General features: G+C 39.8%; 1 protein-coding gene across 1 annotated transcript; it reads right to left on the reverse strand.

The window, feature by feature from the left end:
- Positions 1-865: 865 nt before the first annotated feature.
- LOC139722235 (ribonucleoside-diphosphate reductase large subunit-like) lies at positions 866-19,867 on the reverse strand. Its single transcript, XM_071633546.1, has 17 exons — positions 19,783-19,867; positions 18,645-18,733; positions 16,005-16,182; positions 15,079-15,179; positions 14,243-14,302; positions 13,590-13,629; positions 13,131-13,207; positions 10,971-11,056; positions 9,656-9,797; positions 8,823-8,906; positions 7,649-7,890; positions 6,637-6,838; positions 4,949-5,098; positions 3,709-3,930; positions 2,802-3,110; positions 1,868-2,056; positions 866-1,139 (listed from the first exon to the last, which is right to left on the reverse strand). The coding sequence occupies exons 1-17, from the start codon at positions 19,808-19,810 to the stop codon at positions 948-950; spliced, it is 2,391 nt and encodes a 796-aa protein (XP_071489647.1). The 5' UTR covers positions 19,811-19,867; the 3' UTR covers positions 866-947.
- Between the last annotated feature and the right edge of the window lie 345 nt (positions 19,868-20,212).

Here is a 20,212-nt window from a genome sequence, read left to right on the forward strand (position 1 = left end):
TGGTCGAAAACTAGAGCAGACTCGTCTTTTCAAACGACATGGCTTCATGCGTCCACGTCTTACTGTGGTGTCAAACAAATATCGTGAACATTACCTTTTACTTGTAATGATGCAGCAGTGCAATAGAGAAAACAATGAATGTTAGTTTTCTGGAATTTACACCAGCCTCATGATGGACAAGGACAGTAAAAATCAAATCAAAATACAGTACACCCTGTACAACATTTTAAGTGGATGGCACCCACATGAGTACACCCAAATTCTACATTCTATCATACAAAATTTGGTTTTTATATATTTCATTGACTTCTGCAATAGTGCTAATGTAGAAAGGATATATTTGGGCAAAAGACACTGGAAAAACAAACAAACAAACAAACAAACAAACAAACAAACTTATTCATTATTCAGAAGAATATTCATTCTTAGAGGACATTCCTGGTCAATAGATAAGGAAATTCAGTGTGATTGTTATTTGTCATATTTTGGGTTCAAGCTGAAGAGAGAGAAAAAAAATCATTAACTTGCTGGAAAAAAAAAGCATCTTTGATTTGACTACACACACACACACTAAAAAAAAAGTAAATGGTCTTCACTTGATCAAAAGTACTAAAATGTAGTAGTAATGTAGCTTTTATAACAGTACATCATGTAATAAATATGCTTACAAGCTACTGTGACTTGAATTCAAACAAAGGTAGCAAGAAAAACATTTTTTGCTAAAGTAATGGTTCAATACATCTCTTCTGAGAAATCAAGTTCAGTTGGGTAAATAGATTTCAATGTACTTGTACTTCAAATACCAACATTGAAAATAGTAGAAAACAAACAAGTTGATATCATGAATGTGGACATTGTGCTCATATTCTTGACCCGTTTGATGAGGTCGATGACCTCCTTTGTTTCCTAACAAAGTTTTTGTTTCTTTTTTCTCAAGGGGGACCTTTCTAAGAGCCGCATGATAAACAGGCGTCCTTGTTCTCCAAGGAACACAACATGGCTGCCTCATTCTCAGCCTTCTTGCTGGCCTCCGAGGCTGCCTTGCCTGCCTTGTCCTTGAGGCTAAGCTTGTCCAGGGTGAATTTGATGGGGTCAGCTGCCGGTCGGGTGCGGAGGTAGTACATACCAGTCTTGATGCCCTGGAAAAAAAAAAAGACAAGCAGGAACAGTGGAGGTTAGCATGGCACAAAATATGTTTCTTAAAAGGGAGATCTACCCTGAAATTTTTTTGTGTGAAAAGAAGGAGAGGAACAGGACAGTGAAAGTTTGAGTCAATTTTGATCAAAACCAAGAAAGTTATAATTTTTTAAAGTTGTAATCATTAGACATGAATTTGCAAAGTTGTGATCAATCAAGTACAAATTGGCAACACAGTGATGCAGTACATGAGCTTCCTTTCCATTTTTCTTGTGTATAAAATTCCATAAAATCTTTTTATTTTCTTTATTAATGATTAAATATATTTGTTAGCAATTCGCAAGGTTACTGTAGAACCAGAAATGTTTACATGCATTCTAATATCACAAATTTGCGAGAGCAAAGATTTGCGCAATTAAAATGCATGCAAAATTTATTGTCTACACTATACACATGAATGCCAGTGCCAATTCGCGAACATTTTTAATACAGTGAAAAAGGCTGTAATGTCAGCTCTCATGACAAAAATCAACCTCCAATCGACTGCAGTAAACTTCAAAGTCAAAGTCTTTGCGACGAGCAAAAGTGCTTCGACTTCAGCGATGTATAACTCTGGCGCAAACAGTTTTGGACCGTACGCAAGTGGACATCAACACTGATATCAAACTTTGCCATCCAAACAATTACTCTATTCACGATGATCTCTTTCGCATTGCCTGACTTCACTCACCATCTTCCAGGCATAGAAGTGCATGCTGGTCAGCTTGCCATAGTTTGGCTCCGCAATGTGGATGTTGAGGGACTGGCTCTGGTCGATGAATGCGCCGCGGTCGACGGCCATCTGGATGACGGTCTTCTGCGAGATCTCCCAGACCGTCTTGTAGAGGGCCTTGATGTCGTCAGAGATTTGCGGGATTTGCTGTGGCAGATAAGGAGGCATTGTGCATCAAGATTAGGACACATGCTTTACTTGTTTCAAAAAGAAAAAAAAGAAATTGTACTGTGCCTCCTGTCACATGTCTTGAAAATCCAATAGGCAAAAGACCATAAGAGCAATCTGATGAAGGAAGCTATTCTTGTTAATCAAGCAAGATGAAGTATGCAAGAAAGTAAAGAAGATTCAATCTTCAATATTTTTTACCAAGTAACTTGCATTTTTGTTTCTCTTTCCTTTTCATAACAGTATAAATTTCAGAGAGATCCTTTGTTTTGCTTGTGGAAACACAAGGAATGGTTAGCAGTGCAGATTTCTGTACATCTCTGGTTCATTAATTTCACTGGCCTTACAAATATCCACATAGATTCTTCAACTTAAGATATTAAGAAAGTTCTATACATCCGTTTTAAACTTTGTCAACTCCAACAAATTTACTGTACAGTCATATTCGATTATTATACTAGCTGGATGAAAGAAACAGGTCTCAAATTTGGTAGAAATGTCATCATTCCGTATCTAAGTTGCAGACATCCAACTCTAGACAAATAGAATGTGAACTAAGTGCTGTCCTTCCCAAAACCAAACACCCTGCTGGATCTGTCCCAAAGTTTACTGCAAAATATCTTTCTTTCTTTTTAAAACTAATCTTTATCTGGAAATTGTGCTGTCTTGGCATGGTGGACAAGATGCAGTGAGCATAAGAGTGTGAGCTGCCACCCCTTTTTACCTGGATGGAGCCGTTGTGGGCAATGAGCAAGTTCTTCATCTCGTCTGTCCAGAGACCCTGGTCAGTCAGGTCTCGTAGCAGATGGTGATTGACGATCTGGAACTCGCCCGAAAGCACGCGCCGGGTGTAGATGTTGCTGGTGTAGGGCTCGATGGACTCGTTGTTGCCGAGGATCTGGGCGGTGGAAGCGGTGGGCATGGGGGCCAGGAGAAGGCTGTTGCGCAGGCCGTGCTTTGCGATGTCTGCCTTGAGCGTGGCCCAGTCCTGGAGGTCGGTGGGGGTCACTCCCCACATGTCGTACTGCAAGATCTGCATGTTTGTTTTGGACAGAGACCAAAAAAGTTTTGAATGGGCATTTGAGACACCTGATTATATCCTGAGCCAGAAAACAAGCACTAAAGCACTAAGTGAATATACCACAATGACTGCAAAGCTCTGCAGACCGAAAAAGAATAACTGTACTTTTGAAGGCAAAAATCATAATTGGGTTAAAACTGGCAAAGTCATATACTGTAAAACATGATATTTTCGTGGCATGAAATTTTTTTGTGAATGGGAGCCAACAGCCTTATTAACGGGATCAAATTTTCGTGAGTTGCCCCCAACAGTCAATGCATATTGTGTAGACAAGATCTTTGGCATTTTGCATTTCAAAAATATCTTTTCTTATAATGGATAAAGAGTAGGCACATTCTATCCTGTAGAGTGTATACTGTAAGATAGCATCTTGCCACTTCTGATCTCAAATACTGCCATATTTTCCTTACAGTAAAATCTAAATCAGTTCAATTAAGCACTCAATCATTTGAATGATGGAACTGCCATCGACATCAAAAGACTATAAGGGTTATCTCATGTTACGGTTTGTTATGGCGGTATATGGGTCACTGGTTTGCAAATCACTCACCCCTTTGCTGGCTGGACATCCTGGATAGGTCTCGTAGGGGCCATGTTTGGCCGCAAGCTCGCAGCTAGCCTTGACAGCAGCATAGTAGATGGTCTCGAAGATCTGGATGTTGAGCTTCTTAGCCTCAGGACTCTCAAAGGGGTACCTCATCAGGATGAAGGCGTCAGCCAGACCCTGGACTCCGATACCGATGGGCCGGTGTCGCATGTTGCTACGCCTTGCCTGCAATCATGAATAACATTAAAGAAAAACAGGTTGCTCAGCTTTGCTGCTACTAGTGGTAAATTGCAGAGTGGCGTTCTTTCTTTCATCTTCAAGCTGCCCTCTTTCAGAGCCACTTTGAGCAAGACAGCACTGGCTTTGCCAGTAGGCTTCACTGGAGCTGACATACAACTGTAGACATGAACATGGGCTGGCTCTTTGCCTCACCTGCCTGGGAAATAGTCAGCGATTTTTGATTAAGAACTTTTTCCATATTGTAAAGAAAACCCAAGGACAGCAACAAGGTTGTTCCTTTTTAACAATTTTGAACAACTATTCTTAGAACTATGGAGCAGTCACACCAAGCGCATGAATTTTCCGCCCAAATTTGTGACACCGAATTTGGCAGATGAACAGGCACACATGCACAGATGGTCTTCACATAATTGTGAATGATTTTGAAATAAAATGAAAGTTTTTGAACAGTGATGGAGAGCTAGTGGTTGTCCAGCTGAAGGGAGAAAGGATTGCTTCCAACATTCCCACACCCAAGCTCAAGGAGGTTCCAGGGAGCACTTGGGGATAAGTCTGTGTGTCATTTGCCTCTAAGTGGCCAAAAAATTGTTCCCAAATTAGAGAGACCGTCACATTCTCATGCCAAGATACGAAAAGGTTGTTAGCAAACTTTTACTATGCCTCCTGGAGAATCAGAAAGACCACCCTGGAAAAAATCAACATGTATTTGAAGAAAGCAATATGAATCCACTGACGATGAAACCAAGTTATTTCAGGATTCTGCAAAGCATTTCCACAAGTGATGTGGACACAGAGTAAATTCATTTGTATCCTGAATCAAACCTGAGATGACACAGAGACACCCTTCAGCATACCCTTTAGCAGTTATACAAAACACAAACAGCCCAAATATGAAAGGTAATTACAGTGTGTGTGCATGTTGGTTAATATTCTACATCACTTTTTATCTTTTGATTATAACACTTGTTTTAGGCAATGCCAGGGCAATCAGTAGCCTACTCACCTCTGGAATGGGGTAGTAGTTGATGTCAATAATCTTGTTGAGATTGTGAGTGATCACCATGGTGACTTCTTCCAGCTTCTTGAAGTCGAACTTCTGGTCCGGGAGGACGAACCTCGGCAGAGCGATGGAGGCCAGATTGCAAACAGCAACCTGTATGGGAAAGAAATAAATGTCTGTAGCCGTTCAACACTGTCACTGCACTTCTATCGTGGGGAATGATTTTTCAAATCCTCAAATCAATGCTGCATATGCATCAAAACAACCATCCAGACCTACAATGAAACCTACGTTGGCAGTCCAGGTATTACGTAGAAACCAAATGTCTGCATGCATGTGATATAATTTCGAAGAAAGCGAGAGTGGAAGTTCTTGTATCTTGCGTTTTATGTCTGAGAGCTATTCAACCCTCAAAATGCTATCAAAATAATACAGTGGAAACTCGATATAACGAGATGGTCGGGACCGAGTAATTTTCCTCGTTATAGCCGATATCTCGCTATATCAGTAGGCATAAAAAAAGGCATAAAATAAAGACATTAATTTGCACATGTGGGACTACCCATCATATTTCAATCAATACTGATAACTTGATATTGTGTGTGAGGGAATTATTCACCTTTATGGGTAAGAAGATGTTTTTCGCCAAGGAAATCCAATATCAAGAATGTGTTTCTTATTAATTGTAGATGTTTGAATTTGTAAATTTATATAGTTTGCGATTGTATCAAGATCGTCTGTGGATTGGTATGTGGTTATCGTATGGGTGTGTGTTGTGTGGAAAGCTTGAATATGGTCTGCACAATGCTGTGTGTGTATGTGACACATTCTGTATGTACATTATGACTGCGTGTGTGTGTGTGTGAAGACGGGGAATTCCCTAAGTGGAAGGCCAATCACAGCATCAGATTGCCTCACACCTGCTAAACGTCATGATGATGTCATGTATACATATGGCCGTCCCACCACATTTTCTGCATGTATCAGTGTGCGTGCACACACACACTTCACATGTACAACATGCAGTGCTAGCTGGAGTGCACTGAAGAAAATGATTATGTGTGTACAAGACAGTTTTTGGCGCATCAAGCTTTACAATCTCGGAAGATGATTGCACAGGCGAAGTAAAGCTTTACCGAAGGCATTTTGCTTTACCTCGCTATAGCAGGTTTGATTTACTATGTTTTTCTTTGTTTGGAAGTCACAAAATTTATCTCGTTATAGCAGTTATTTCGTTATAGCCGATCTCGCTATAAGAGTAGCATTTTACATAGACTTGTGTGGAAGGAAATTTGGGACCGAAAAAATTTCCTCGTTATAACCGATATCTCGTTATAGCAGTGTTCGTTATACCGAGTTTCCCCTGTATTCATAATGTTTTGAGAAAACTGCGGAGTCTATGAGAACATGAAAATTCATGGCCAAATCCGACAAGTGCAGGTTTAGTTCAAACTTGTCTTTCTGCCTGTGAGAAAAGCATTGTCCTTCCCTCTTCAGTGCTCAACCATTGGTTTAAATGTCCATGACTACAAGTTGACTTCAGTAATTCTTATCTCATTAATTACCATATCAGGACTTGCCTTTGTCTTCTTTATTCTTTGCATACCAATGTCAGCTCACAGCATGCCTTGCAGAAACAAACTGCGACAAATCTAAAGGCTTAATAAAATTTAGATGTCAATATCCCTCACCTCATCCGGGCTGGAGTACTCCACGATCTCGGTGCAGAGGTTGCTGCACTTGATGGTGCCAAGGTTCTGCTGGTTGCTCTTCCTGTTACAGTGGTCCTTGTACACCATGTATGGGGTTCCGGTCTCCGTTTGTGACTCGATGATGGCATACCACAGAGTCTGGGCCTTGATGGTCTTTCGGCCACGCCCTTCCTTCTCGTATCTGGTGGGAAAGAGAAACCAGCAAAAAACTCTCAATGACCATACTCTCACCGAAAAAAACTTTACTCTGACATCGCAGAATTCTGTTTGTAGCAGCTGGTAGGGAAGAGACAGAAGTGATTCAGAATTGAAGGAAGAAATGAGCTTGACATTTCACGGTTACGATTTACACCCCTGGTGTGTATGAATTATTTACTAATTATTTAGCAACAGCCATGGACGGTGATTCTACCGGCTCAACAGGGTTTTGATTTTCACGAGGGCCAAGTACCCTCTTCAGAAGCACAGATCCCCAGGAAAAACAAAAATGTTCTTCACAGAAAATGGAACAGTAACAAGAAATGAAAGAGTTGACAATTACTGTATACGCCATATATTTTGCGAGTCTAAATTTTTGCAAATCGGGAACTCCCAACGATTTCGCAAATGGTTAGATTTGCGATCGTGAAGTCCTTTACTGAACAGAGAAGAGTACACGCCTACGTCACATTCACATCAGGATCACAGTCAATATTTTTGCATGTCTTTAATTTCGCAAATAGCACCTGACTCTCGAAAATTCGCGAAAATAAAAACCTCAAGAAATATTCGGCGTATACAGTACATTGTCATGAGGACAAGTGTCCATTGTGAGATACAGGTGATCATCACAAGACAGGGATGCCAGTTAGCTTAATTGAGATGACCTGAAAATCATTTACAGGAAGCTGGTTTGTCCATGGAAGGGCCTCACATTTGATTCTGCCGAGGCCTGAATTCAGGCTTTTTGCCTCAAAACTGGTATCCTTGTGCAGACTTTAGTAGAACTCACTTGGTGTAGAGAGCCTCAAACTCTTCTCCCCATACGTCGGGGAGTCCCGGACACTCGTGGGGGCACATGAGGGTCCATTCGCCATTCTCCTCCACCCTGCGCATGAAGAGGTCGGGGACCCACATGGCGTAGAACAGGTCGCGGGCGCGCTGCTCCTCCTTGCCGTGGTTCTTCTTGCAGTCCAGGAAGTCGAAGATGTCGGCGTGCCACGGCTCGAGGTAGATTGCAAAGGCGCCAGGTCGCTGGAGGGGAGAGAAAGGGAAGAAGAAAAGAGTACATAATGAGGAACAAATACTTGACCTTGAATCACATGTTGGTTTCAGTGCTATATTTTCAAGCTAGTGCACAGACTCTAATCAAAAGCATCTCCTAAACTGGAAATTTTCCTGCATGGATCCTTGACAAACTGGAGCTCTGATCACACAAACATGTGTACAATATCTACGCTCACAACATGAGCGCAAAGTAAACTGCAGCCAAGATTCAGGGCCTTTACATGGCCCTTTAAGCTCTAGGGTTATAGATGCTCCCTATTGCTATGTAAGCCTCTTTTTTTTATCATACTTAACAAAACATAGCTGGGCGGGAGAAAACTCAATTTTAAGAGGGAGAAAATACATTTGAAACAGGAGACATACAGCCAGAGCAGGAGAAAATCAGACTCAAGTGGGTGGGGGAGGGGGGACATCCCGCCAGAAGCAGAAGTGTTGGAGTCTCTTCGCTAGTGGTCATGATGTTGATACCAGACCTATCGCACAAACAATATCACTTTTCCGACAATGAGACAGTCAACCGCTGTGATTAAGTCGGCAAGCTTTACACTTGGTGGTAAATTTCATAGTTGAATATCTCATATAGGGCGAGTTTAAACTGCCATGGAATAAACAATTTTGCATTGACAATCTCACCTAAACCAGGGAGGTGCTATGAAGAAGTTTGACCATGTTGCTTTTACAACAGAGCCATGGCTAACAGAATCATTCTCTGTTCCATGTATGTTGCATCATTATAGAGCATGAAATAATGACAAGCATCCCTAGTTATGGTGGAAAAAGAAAGTTCATTTGTAACTATCTGAAATAAAAAAAAAATAACACACACACAAAAATGCTCTTTTGGAGCAAAAGTTTCTGTGTAGCAAAGTTTTAACTATCACACTACAATGGCACCGTACCTTGTTTCCCCCTTGGTCAACGTATCTTGCCGTGTTGTTGAAGACACGAAGCATGGGGAGCAGGCCGTTGGAGTTACCATTAGTCTGCAGGGGAAAAACAGTTTGCCAGTCATAAACAGGTGTGCCATAATGTGAGGCATTTTAACTCATTGATATTGCCAATCATGCTAAAAGCATCACATTTGTGAGATTTCAGTGACACCAATCTTCTCTCCATGTATTATGCCACAAAATGAGAACAAAGGAAACAATAAAAGCACACTCCATTGCATGATCTATTGCTTGTGGATCCTAATATTCTACTTAGTATCTAAAGACTTTGCATACTACAAGATTTTCCTAATAGAGTTTTGGGAGACAGTTCTTGGCAACTTGAATACCTCAGTGGACTAAAGTCTTGAGTTTTGAAACAAATCTTGGAAGTTACCCTCTCTACCAAGTTACTACTTACACAATAACAAATATCCATTTCTTAAAACTCTTTAATAATCTGCAAACACCTGTGGGTGATCATGCACTGTCTGTATAATGGTCAATTAAGAAATAGTCAGTATTATCAACATCTGTTCATTAATCTTGTTATCATGACATTATACATTTCATGATTGTATGGGGACTGCTTTCTGGAGACCCACCCATTTTCTTCTTTTTCTTTTCTTTTTGTATCTGCTGAATTCCTCTAGGTCTTCTTACATTACCTGTCAAAATCACAAATATCTTTCTGCAGGGTTTGCTCCTATGACTTTCATTCTCACTGCACAGGAGTACGAAAAAAAAAATCAATTCGGTTAAATTTAATTCCAATTTGATTCCATTTTACAGCCTGAGCTCACCCCGGCAATGTAGCTGCCTGATGCCCTGATGCAGTGAACGTTCAAGCCGATCCCTCCGGCCGTCTTGGAGATGAGAGCACAGTTTTTCAAGGTTTCGTAAATTCCGTCAATACTGTCATCCTTCATCGTCAGCAAGAAGCAACTGGACAGGACAAAATATTCATCAACAATAATGATCTTTAGAATCTCTCTCTCTCTCTCAAAAAAAAGAACAACATTGGAAGAAAACAGACACAACACTTTATTCATATGTTGTCTATGTATCACACTGTGCTAAGCATGCGCGCGTGTTTCACTGTTTCATGCTTTACATCGACACTTGTCAATCACCATTTAATTGAAGGTCAAACATGGTAATATACCATATATTGTGAAAAATGTCTTGCAGTTGCAACTTATGGAGCAAAATCTAAAAAATTTGACTTTGATCAAGCTTCGGCACAATTTCAATGCACAGCCCAATACTCACTCTGAAGATACAATGAGGGATTTTTTTTTTTTTTTTTTAAAACTTCGACCTTCCCGTTTGAATTATTTTGAATCCTTTTACCAATTCTGTGCAAAGGACTTTGGACAGAGTGTACAATGTTATGAGATTTTCTGTGCCGATCAGCAATCAAAGCACACAATGAGATCGAGGCAAGAACGGGAGTGGTATTTGACTTGTACAAACATCTTTGTCAAACAATGGTAAGCAATGTCAGCTTTCACTCAAATCTCAACATCACTTATGATGGACACTGGAAAATACTTTTGATCTCTTTTACTGCCCCCAACATTCACACATTGCAAGTGAGGAGATTTCAAGAAGATATCAAGGGGAGATGCTTGTGTGTCACACGACTCTCAATGAGGGGCACAAACAATTCCAAAAATCAAGAAGACTTTGACAGTCTCTTGCCAGAGGATGAGGAGATATTTTAGTTTTCAGTGAGTCTCCTGCGAAATCAGAGACCTAGCAGCTCTGCAGTCTTTCCGATGTCCAATCTGCAAAGCTTCCATGAATGCAAAAACAAGGCAAACAAGTAAAAACACACAAAAAAAAAACAAAAAAAAAAACACGTAAATATACATACCTGTATACAAATATTGAAATTATAAAAGTGGAAATTTTCGCCTGAGTAATTTTTCAAGCTCAGTCAGGTAAAATTTATTTTGCATATTTTCAACTCCATGGGATCAAATAGATGAATTATTATATATTACAAGCAAAGATATTCACACTCTTATTTTTGTGCTCGCTTCGAGTCACGCAAAATGCGCAAAAATTCCCACTTTTGCAGTAACCAACACGGCAACAGTGGTATAAGCTCACCTGGACAACTGAGGCCTGTTTGTTCCAGCGTTGAAGAGTGTCGGTGAGGCATGGGTGAACCACCTGTCTGACAAAAGGTTGTATGTCTGTACAGAGCAAAAAGGGGGTACAAACAAACATGTCAGCATTCAATAATCACATACTTGGAAATGTGGAGCAGTTGAAAGGCATTAGCAAACATTCAGCTAACATTACATTATACGGATAATGGCTAACAGACGAGGAAACACAAGATTTTTCATGAGATTTAATTGCTATTTAATACAGTGCACTCCCGTTATAACGAAATGCTCGGGACCGGCAGTTTTCTTTCGTTATAACGAAATTTCATTATAACCGAACAAATACAATATATAACGAAAACAAGGAAGCCAAGCATATATGACATTCTGTTTGTTGAATACTCGTCATACACTGGAAAGCTATGTGAACAATAAAATAAATAGTTAATCAATTTCAGATTATTGTATTACAATAACGCAAGTTCCCCTCGGAAACTGTGGGTGACACACCAAGCGAAGACACAGTGATGTGACGCGTTCGCCCATGCAGAGACGCTGTAAATGCCTTTTTCCGCTACGTATTTTCGAAAGCAATCCGCATTTCGTTATAACGGAGCACATTTCTTTTGTTTTTCTTTGTCAGTGGTGCTCGGAAAAAACTTCGTTATATCAAAAATTTCGCTATAACCGTGTTCGTTATAAGCGAATTTTGTACCATAGACTTTATTGACGATAATTTTGGGACCAGAAGTTTTACTTCGCAATAACGAAATTTCGTTATAGCCGTGTTCGTTGTAACGGGAGTGCACTGTAGGAAGTTTATTAATTCTGAGACTAAATCGAGACTGTTAACTTCATCGAAACAGCACTTCAAACTCTGTGGTCCCTAACGAGAAATGTAATTATGAGGTATTGTATCATATGTGTATAATATATTATATGGTAATTATAAGGTATTATTTGGGAGACACATAAATCTAGGGTAATGCATGCCCATAACCAGATATTTCTGATGCACCTGGTTTCACATCACCAGAGCCTACAACATTACATATACAGTCAAACCTGCCTTAACGGCCACCTCTCTATAGCGGCCACCTGTCTATAGCGGCCACTGAAAAATCCCCCCGAGAGAAAAGCCATGTTAAAGACCCTGTGTATAGCGGCCACCTGTCTAACGCGGCCAGCGGCCACACATTTTGTTTCCCGCGGTAGATTTTAACCTGTCTATAGCGGCCAAAAACCCGATGGAGCCGTAGCCGAGCTGATAATTCAGGGTGTTTTTCTGTTTTTTAGCCGTGCCAGTCATTTCTGGGCAACATTCAGTGATCGTCACTGTTGCATTCATCACTTATTCAGTCACAATAATGCACTAATTCATGACTGTGCACATGCTACATCTAGTGTACTGTGCAACAATTTCATAAACACCGGCATTGTTCTATGCATGATACACACGTGTGCATACGTGCACACATAAATGTACATGTATATACAACGATGATACATGTACATGTAGGCAATGCACACAAAGTTGGATTACCTGTCTATAGCGGCCACCTGTCTATAACGGCCACTTTTTCCGTATCCCTTGGGTGGCCGCTATAGACAGGTTTGACTGTACTCCCATCATCTATGCCATATACTTGCAGTGTGAAACCAATCATTCTATGTCATTCTATTCACATTTTTGGTATGTGTCATAAATTAAAAATGAATGTCACTGTTGAATTGTTTGGTGCTGTCTCCATCTGGAATGTCTGAGCTATGCTTATAGAGTTTTATGACTTTATTTACAGAGGGTCATTTGCAATTGGATAATAATGCAGTTCAGACTACTTGAGAACTAGCATCACATGTACACTGCACGATAGACATATATGGTTCATACCCTTCTTTTTTTTAAACTGACGATTTATCAACCTCTGAAAAATGCCAAAAATTGGAAGGATTATCAGCTAATTATGAAATAGCATGGATAGCACAATACATAAACTCTTCAAAGAACGTGACTGGTTTATGCTGTAGTGGCTCCTGGATATTCTTCTTCTTTTTTTTTCAAACAAGGTAGACAAGACGACAAAACTATAGTGTACTGTACAGCCCACTGAACCACTGCTGAAGTGAAATGTCAGCAGGGCATGACCTTTGACCTTACCTCCAATGCTGCCTCGATGTCGCGACCATGTATACCGACAGCTACCCTCATCAACATGTGCTGGGGGCGCTCAGCAACTGGGGAGAGCAACAAATGACATAATAATCAGAATCCTGAACTCTTTAATATGAGTGTAGAGCAATAAAGCTCTGGCTTAACACTGTGCAATGTTTGTCGCAGCTCTGTCACTTTTCGTCTTGTTTTGTCTCCTCTCTCCCTCATGTCTTTTTTCGCAATTTCTATTAGTTCCTTCCTTCAATGTGAATAGAGACATTAATCTATTTTTTTGTGATATGTGCCAAACAAATACAGGTTATCATTATTATCATCACTATTATTATTTCTAAATCATTTCTAACTTTCTCTGTCTGTAACAAGGCCCAATACCGTCTTTAAAAGTAGTCCTGATAGATCACCTAGACAAGAGACTTTGTAAACAAATATTTTGTTTAGACTTACCTTTGCCGTTGATTTTCAGCAGGTAGGATCTTTCCAGTGTCTGTGTGAAAGAAAAAAAAAAAATGCTGAAAATGATTTCTGGTTGCAAGAACAGATATCTAAAGATTGGACATAACGCCAAATCAATGGCCGACATACCAAGTGAATGATTTTCATAACTGTTTAATTTTAACTTCATAAATGTGAAACATGTCCGATTTTCCCTACCATAGGGCCAGCCGAGCGGACTGGCATACATCACAGTTATTGCTGCATGCTGCAAGATTCACATATTTAGTCAACATCAATGATTTTCTCTTCCCTGCTACATGTTACGAAATTTCTTTAATGAATTCAATAACATTTCAATGTTAACAAACTTTTAATACAATATCATGCAAAGTTTTACCCTTCCTAGTAAATAACGTCAACACTTTGCTTACATCCCGTCTGAATGAAACTTCTGAAAACATATAATGATTCTTGTAACCCAAATGAAGGAATTTGCAAAGAAAAAAAAAAAAAAAAACAAAAATGTTGGCATTAAATTCTATATATTTTTTCTGGAACACAGCTCTAAATAGTTGATGCTGCTTTGGACTCTATCAAGCTGTGATATCAGTCTATCAGTGGGCATGTATTATCAAAGGAGTTAGTTGAGTAAGGTTACCCACCTTGAAGCCAAAGTAGTTGTATTCAAAGTCCCGGTCATATAGCACAGCGGAGTTCAGCCTCTGTTACAGACACATAGAAATATCTGGTAAATCACCTTTTACTTCAAAGAAAATAAAAATATATATTATATGTAAATTGACAAACTGAATATGATGCTTTGTGAAAGCCTTGACTCATGTCAAGAATTTTGCTGAAACAACGTCAAAGCTGTCAAGTTTACCAAGCCAACTGATAAATTTGCAATAGATTACTGTTTTTCATATTGCTCATAAGTAAAAATTACACAGCTAAATAAATTATACTCACTTCAAACTTCATGTATTCAGTTACAGTTTCACTGATTTCTATGCATAAATTTGAATAATTTGTCATATGACGGAGGTGTCGTTGCTGAGTGGATAAGTGCTCTCATCTGTGAACAACATGAGCGTGGTATGGTTTGTGGGTTCTAGCCTATGCCAAGCCCGACACGTTTGCTCTTCAGCAAGGCACCTTGTTCACATTGCTGTTCTCCACCCAGGAGTATGAATGGGTACCACGTAGGGTACCAACACGTTTATGTTGGTTGATCAGCATGTGCACGCCTGTAAAATGACTGCGACTGGTTGGAATGCTCCCCAGGGAGTGGAGAATGAGCACTGTCAGTGCTGGTTGGAAATAATGTATCCAGTGACCGGGGTAATAATAGTCTGTAAAGTGCACTGAGATACTTTACAAGTGTGAAATGCGCTATATAAAAACCAGCTATTATCATTATTATTATTATGATGATGATGATGTACAAATTGATGAGAAGGAAAAGTAGAGAGATAACAAAATGAACTAGATAGCTCACATCTGCATTTTCCATAATGATGTCGAAGGTTTCCCGGCTGATGAGAGGGGAGTGAAGTCCGTTCCTGGGGTTCACATATTCGTACAAGTCTTTCATGACGGCTACAATGGAGAAAGACAGGATAGAGATCGATAAGTCTCTTGATAAAGAATAGCAGGTACTTAAGTGTCTTATGATAAAAGATGTCAAAACAGTGTCACTCACGACCAACAAACATTCTTCAACTTTATAATAGATGTAGAACGTACCCTTGGTAGTTTTGTGATGAAGAATCATGTTTTGTTTTGTTTTTTTCATTCTGTTACTCTTCAATTTTCTTTAATTCGTAACCTATCTCTTAAATTCCTAATTCACATTTTATAGCACTTACAGCACCCATATACACTTGACAGAAAAACAACAAAAACTAAAATAGAGAGGCCTATAAGTGAACAGAAGGCAATCAGGTGGATTAATAGTTCTGAGGCGATGTCTTCCCTCCTATTGGATGACTGGGCAAGCCTATTAGTAGCATTTATTGTGGGAAATTATGCTTCTCTTTCTTTGTTTTAGCATACTTAAAAAGCTAAAGGGTTTTTTTCTTTTCTAAAGGCTCAAAACTGCATCTGTATGTGTCAGCAATACTATGTCAAATTATAACGCTGTAACTTGTTGTCATGCTTATGTCATACACCTATGGGTCATAATACGCTTTGCATTCGGGGGGCAACCTCAAATTTCATAGATCTATGTTCCACATGAAATTGGGAAAATGTTTTAATGACAAAAGTCCCATGTTTCGGATAAGTCAGAGTAAACTCAGGTTGGGGTCAACAGGCACTGTAATGTCATGGAAACCAGAACTATCTTCAGCAAAGTTAAAACTTATATTACTGAGAGGCAGGGAAACTACAAGTCAGATGCTCTCTTCTCCCCTCCCATCTTACCGCTGAAGAGTTTCTTGGTCTCCTTGTGGAGGTTGGAAACTGCGATGCGAGCAGCAAGGACAGCATAGTCGGGGTGCTTTGTCGTCATGGTAGCGGCAGTCTCCGCAGCCAGGGTGTCGAGTTCGACAGTGGTCACGCCGGGGTAGACCCCGCTGATCACCTTCATGGTGATGACAGCCTGGAAACGTAGTGGTCAAAAGCATGATATCAACAAGTTTGGAACAACAAAAGCTTGATGTATTGCCATCAGTGTGCAATCTCTATGTAGGATGGACTTGAAATGGCTGCACGCATGAACCAAATCAGTATGTGTGGGACTAAGTCCCATCTGTAATTTTAAAGTGGTAACCAGATGAAGGGTGGCAGTATAAAGGTTGAGTACTGCATTTTGTACTTGAAATGAACACCAAATACTCAAACATGTGCTGAAGACAAGGAGTTGGCACTTAATCAATTGTTACCAAAGGAAGAAAAAATGTGATATCAGTTACTACGTATACCAGATCTCTTTATACCGGGTTTTCCATGTACTTCACAATGGACATTGGTTCGTTACAACAAATCCCATGCTAATAGCCACAGCATGCATCAATTTAACACACACCATGCCACTACAATGACACTGCGCTGAAAGAAAACTCGCAAATAATATTTGACAGAACCGAGGAGGACATTAAATATCTGCAGCAGCAGAATGAAACTAAAAGTCCTGAAATTTCCTGAAATCTGAGCTTATTAATGTACAAAGGCAATTTGGAATCCTTGTGGTGGTGCAGCCCTTGAAAAAGATCAAATCAGCAAGTTGCGTGTTACTATAAAATCAAAACGATGGCAGTACATGTAAGATCTCCACTTCAAAATTTTGTGATATCTTCTGACAAACAGGCTGACACACTGTAAAGAGCCACACACACTTTCTTTTCTTTTTGTTTTAAAGCAATATTTAAATCAAAATGCTAACCTTTTAAGTTGTATCCTTCACCTCACATCATTGCCATGCTATAATAACTACTGGGTAAGCAATGAAGGCTGTTCAAAGGGGTCGAAGTTGCTTTATTATCAACCAAATACAAATGTACATGGCACATTTTTCTGATCTATTTTGTGTTTACATACAAGTAAACCAATTAAATGGGGAATGTTGAGTTATGATGACACCTTCACTTTATCCACATTGCATTTATGCTTGCAGCCTCTATCATTTTAATCACTCACAATTACACCATACACAGTGAGTTAACATTACCCTACCAGCAAATATCTAGCTCAAAGGACTGAAAATTATGAACAGTGCAATATCATGTTGCGTATTAATTACTGTCACCTAAAACTTGAGCTGTACATGTCTATGCTCACAAGAACCACAATGCTTGATCAATATCTTCATGTATTACATACATGCCAATAGACCTATCTATATCATGATGGGAGGTAGATAGAACTTCACAACATCTACAAAATAATAATAACAAATTGAAAAGCTTGTGGCATCTCTATGAATGAGGGCATTTTGCCATGTTTCAGAAAACTGCAAAGATTTGTAATCAAAATGGCCTGTGCAAAATAATTTTACACCTTGGCACTGTGTGCCCATGAAGTCGGCTCAGTTCCTAAATATTAGTAATAGTAGGTTGATCACAGCAGCTAGCAGAGGGAAATATTCCAGCATAAGCATATGAACATATTAAATACCCATTTTAGGTAATCACTGATGCAGAACAAGTGCATTGACAGAAGAATAATAGAGTGTGAATACAAGTGGAGTGGGGTGGAGTAGAAAAAGTCTGCATCGTGTTGACATTGCTATTCATCAGCATGTATTGCACTCTACATGTATACTGGTATGTGAGCTGCATAAAACAAGTGTGGTCTTTTTCATTTTTGAGAATGCACATGAATGTTTGACATGTGTAAGTCTACAGTTTGGTGAGATAACTTGATTTCCTGTATACAGAACGAATGAGCTTCTAAACTAGACATAGACTGTTAATACAAATGTGTGTGTTTATGTGTGTTTGCATTTGCTTGTATTTCTAGCGAACTAGGATCAGGAGCGCGCCACTGGAATATCAATTGAAGCATTTTGTCACTTTATAAATTCTTCATAAATGGGCTCTTGTAAATTGAAACAAATAACCAAGAGAAGGATTTAACAGAACCTATTGAAGAGATCTCATGCTTACTTAATTTTCATTATTGCCTTCATTATTTCATCAGCATAAGTGTTCAACTGCAAGAATATAAAGGGGCAGACCCATATTGCATATCAAATAAAACAATTCACACCCAGTATTTTGCTGTACCTACCTGTCAATGGTTCATTCAGTAAGATGTCGAGAATTGTTTTTTGTTTGAATTCAACAAGATTCATCACAGCACACTAAGTTACACCGACATTATCTTTTCGGGGGGGGGGGGGGGGGGGGTGGAGTGTGCCATGAAAAATATTGCATATTTCTACCTATTATCATGAGTGAGTAGTCTGAATATTTCAAGTGTGTGAAAAGAGAGTTATAATCTTGATGTCTGAACTTTACAACAGATGTACATTTTATTTAGACTGCTCTATTCACAATGATTCAAAACAGACGTCAAAGTGTTAACTGTCAGTACGGACTAGAATCTATAGACTATACTCACTGGGTCGATGAAATCTGGGTTCAGTTTGTAGCATAGTTTCTGGATTCGTGATGTAATTTTGTCAAACATCACATTCTCAGTCCGTCCATCTGAATAAAACAGCAAAATCAAAAAGCATTCATGATTCAGTACACTTCTTCTCTCAATGCATAGAAGATCTAGGGCCTACTAGAAACAAGTGATGCATATTTGTAGGCCTGCTACTTATCTAATTAATGAAACATGTTGTGTTGAACGGGGAGGGGGGGGGGGGGCATTTGATGAAGCGTTTTGTCCTACTGTATACGCCGTTATTTTCGCGAGGGTTTAATTTTCGCGAATTTCAGTTGGATCGCGAATTCAACAACGAAATTGTCTCCATGCCCTTTGTTGATAGAGCATTAACGTAAGCGTCGGCGTCAATTCGCGAAAACAACACCTCGCGAAAATGTCTATGACCTTGTCATTCGCGAAAATATCTGTACGCGAAAATAACGGCGTATAACGTTACAGTATATCTTTCTATAAGCTACTGAAGTCTGGACCTTGCATCTGATTGGCTGAGTAACGTTAGTGACAGCAAATTTGTCACACAAAATGCTTCATGATATGCAACCCGCCAGGCCGGCTTACAACTCACCGGTACCACAATCAACACTGGGCTTCTAACACAGTAGTTTAAGGTTTAAATTTAGGAGACCTCTAACGTTACATACCGGTATAGCATTTGTATGCTATAGTAACAATCCCGACCCCTACTAACCCACATCTTAATTTTTGCCTTCATACATAGTAGACTAGACACTATGTTATACACACTACACTACTGCCTACTGGGAACAGTTTATTGACTGAAAATACTCTACTGACGAAACACTGTACGCCTACTACTTATTTACACTCGTATTACATTTTGCCTACTACTATGGGCGACGTGAAATTCAAGGCAATAGTAATTGTACACAACTAAGCAATTGTGGCATAGTAAATTTACACCAGTAACGTTAGATGATCTCGGTTATTTGGAATTTGGGCGAAGTACCATTCACGTCATATGAACAACATGATGAACGCCTTTTGCATTCGCAATTTGGTGATGCATTTGTCGGGCGGCTAAAAACATTCTCGAACAATGCAAAATCATATATAATCAGGTTACCTCGTTTTTTGACGTAAGTTCTCTGCATTTTGACTGGGCAACTAGTTACTGTGTAGCTGTGGACTTGAAGAAATCTTGACGAAATTGCCTGACAAACCGCTCGCCGACCAACCGGGTCCTCGTACTGTCTCGGCTGTGTAGTTTATTGCGGTTTGGTCTAAGCGCGAAAACAACGATTTTCCCGCGGGTCGCAAAGCACTCACTGTGGCCGTGTCTTGCAGAATGCTCGTTCGCGCTGGCAGCTGATTAACGATGACGTATCGCTAGGATGGACCAATCCGAGACTGCAGATTTACGGCGCGCTGTCTGAAACCACTGAAGCTTTGTCATGGTTCGGAAGATCCCCTGGCGGAAGCTGGAAGAACCATTTAATATCGTCAATACCAGTGTAGTGTACGTGTGCGCGCGTGTGCGGTATGATGAGCTAGGT

The sequence above is a fragment of the Diadema antillarum genome, unplaced genomic scaffold (assembly GCF_040938485.1).
Source record: "Diadema antillarum isolate AM-2024a unplaced genomic scaffold, OU_Dant_1.0 scf00000162, whole genome shotgun sequence".
Classification (NCBI taxonomy): Eukaryota; Metazoa; Echinodermata; class Echinoidea; order Diadematoida; family Diadematidae; genus Diadema; species Diadema antillarum.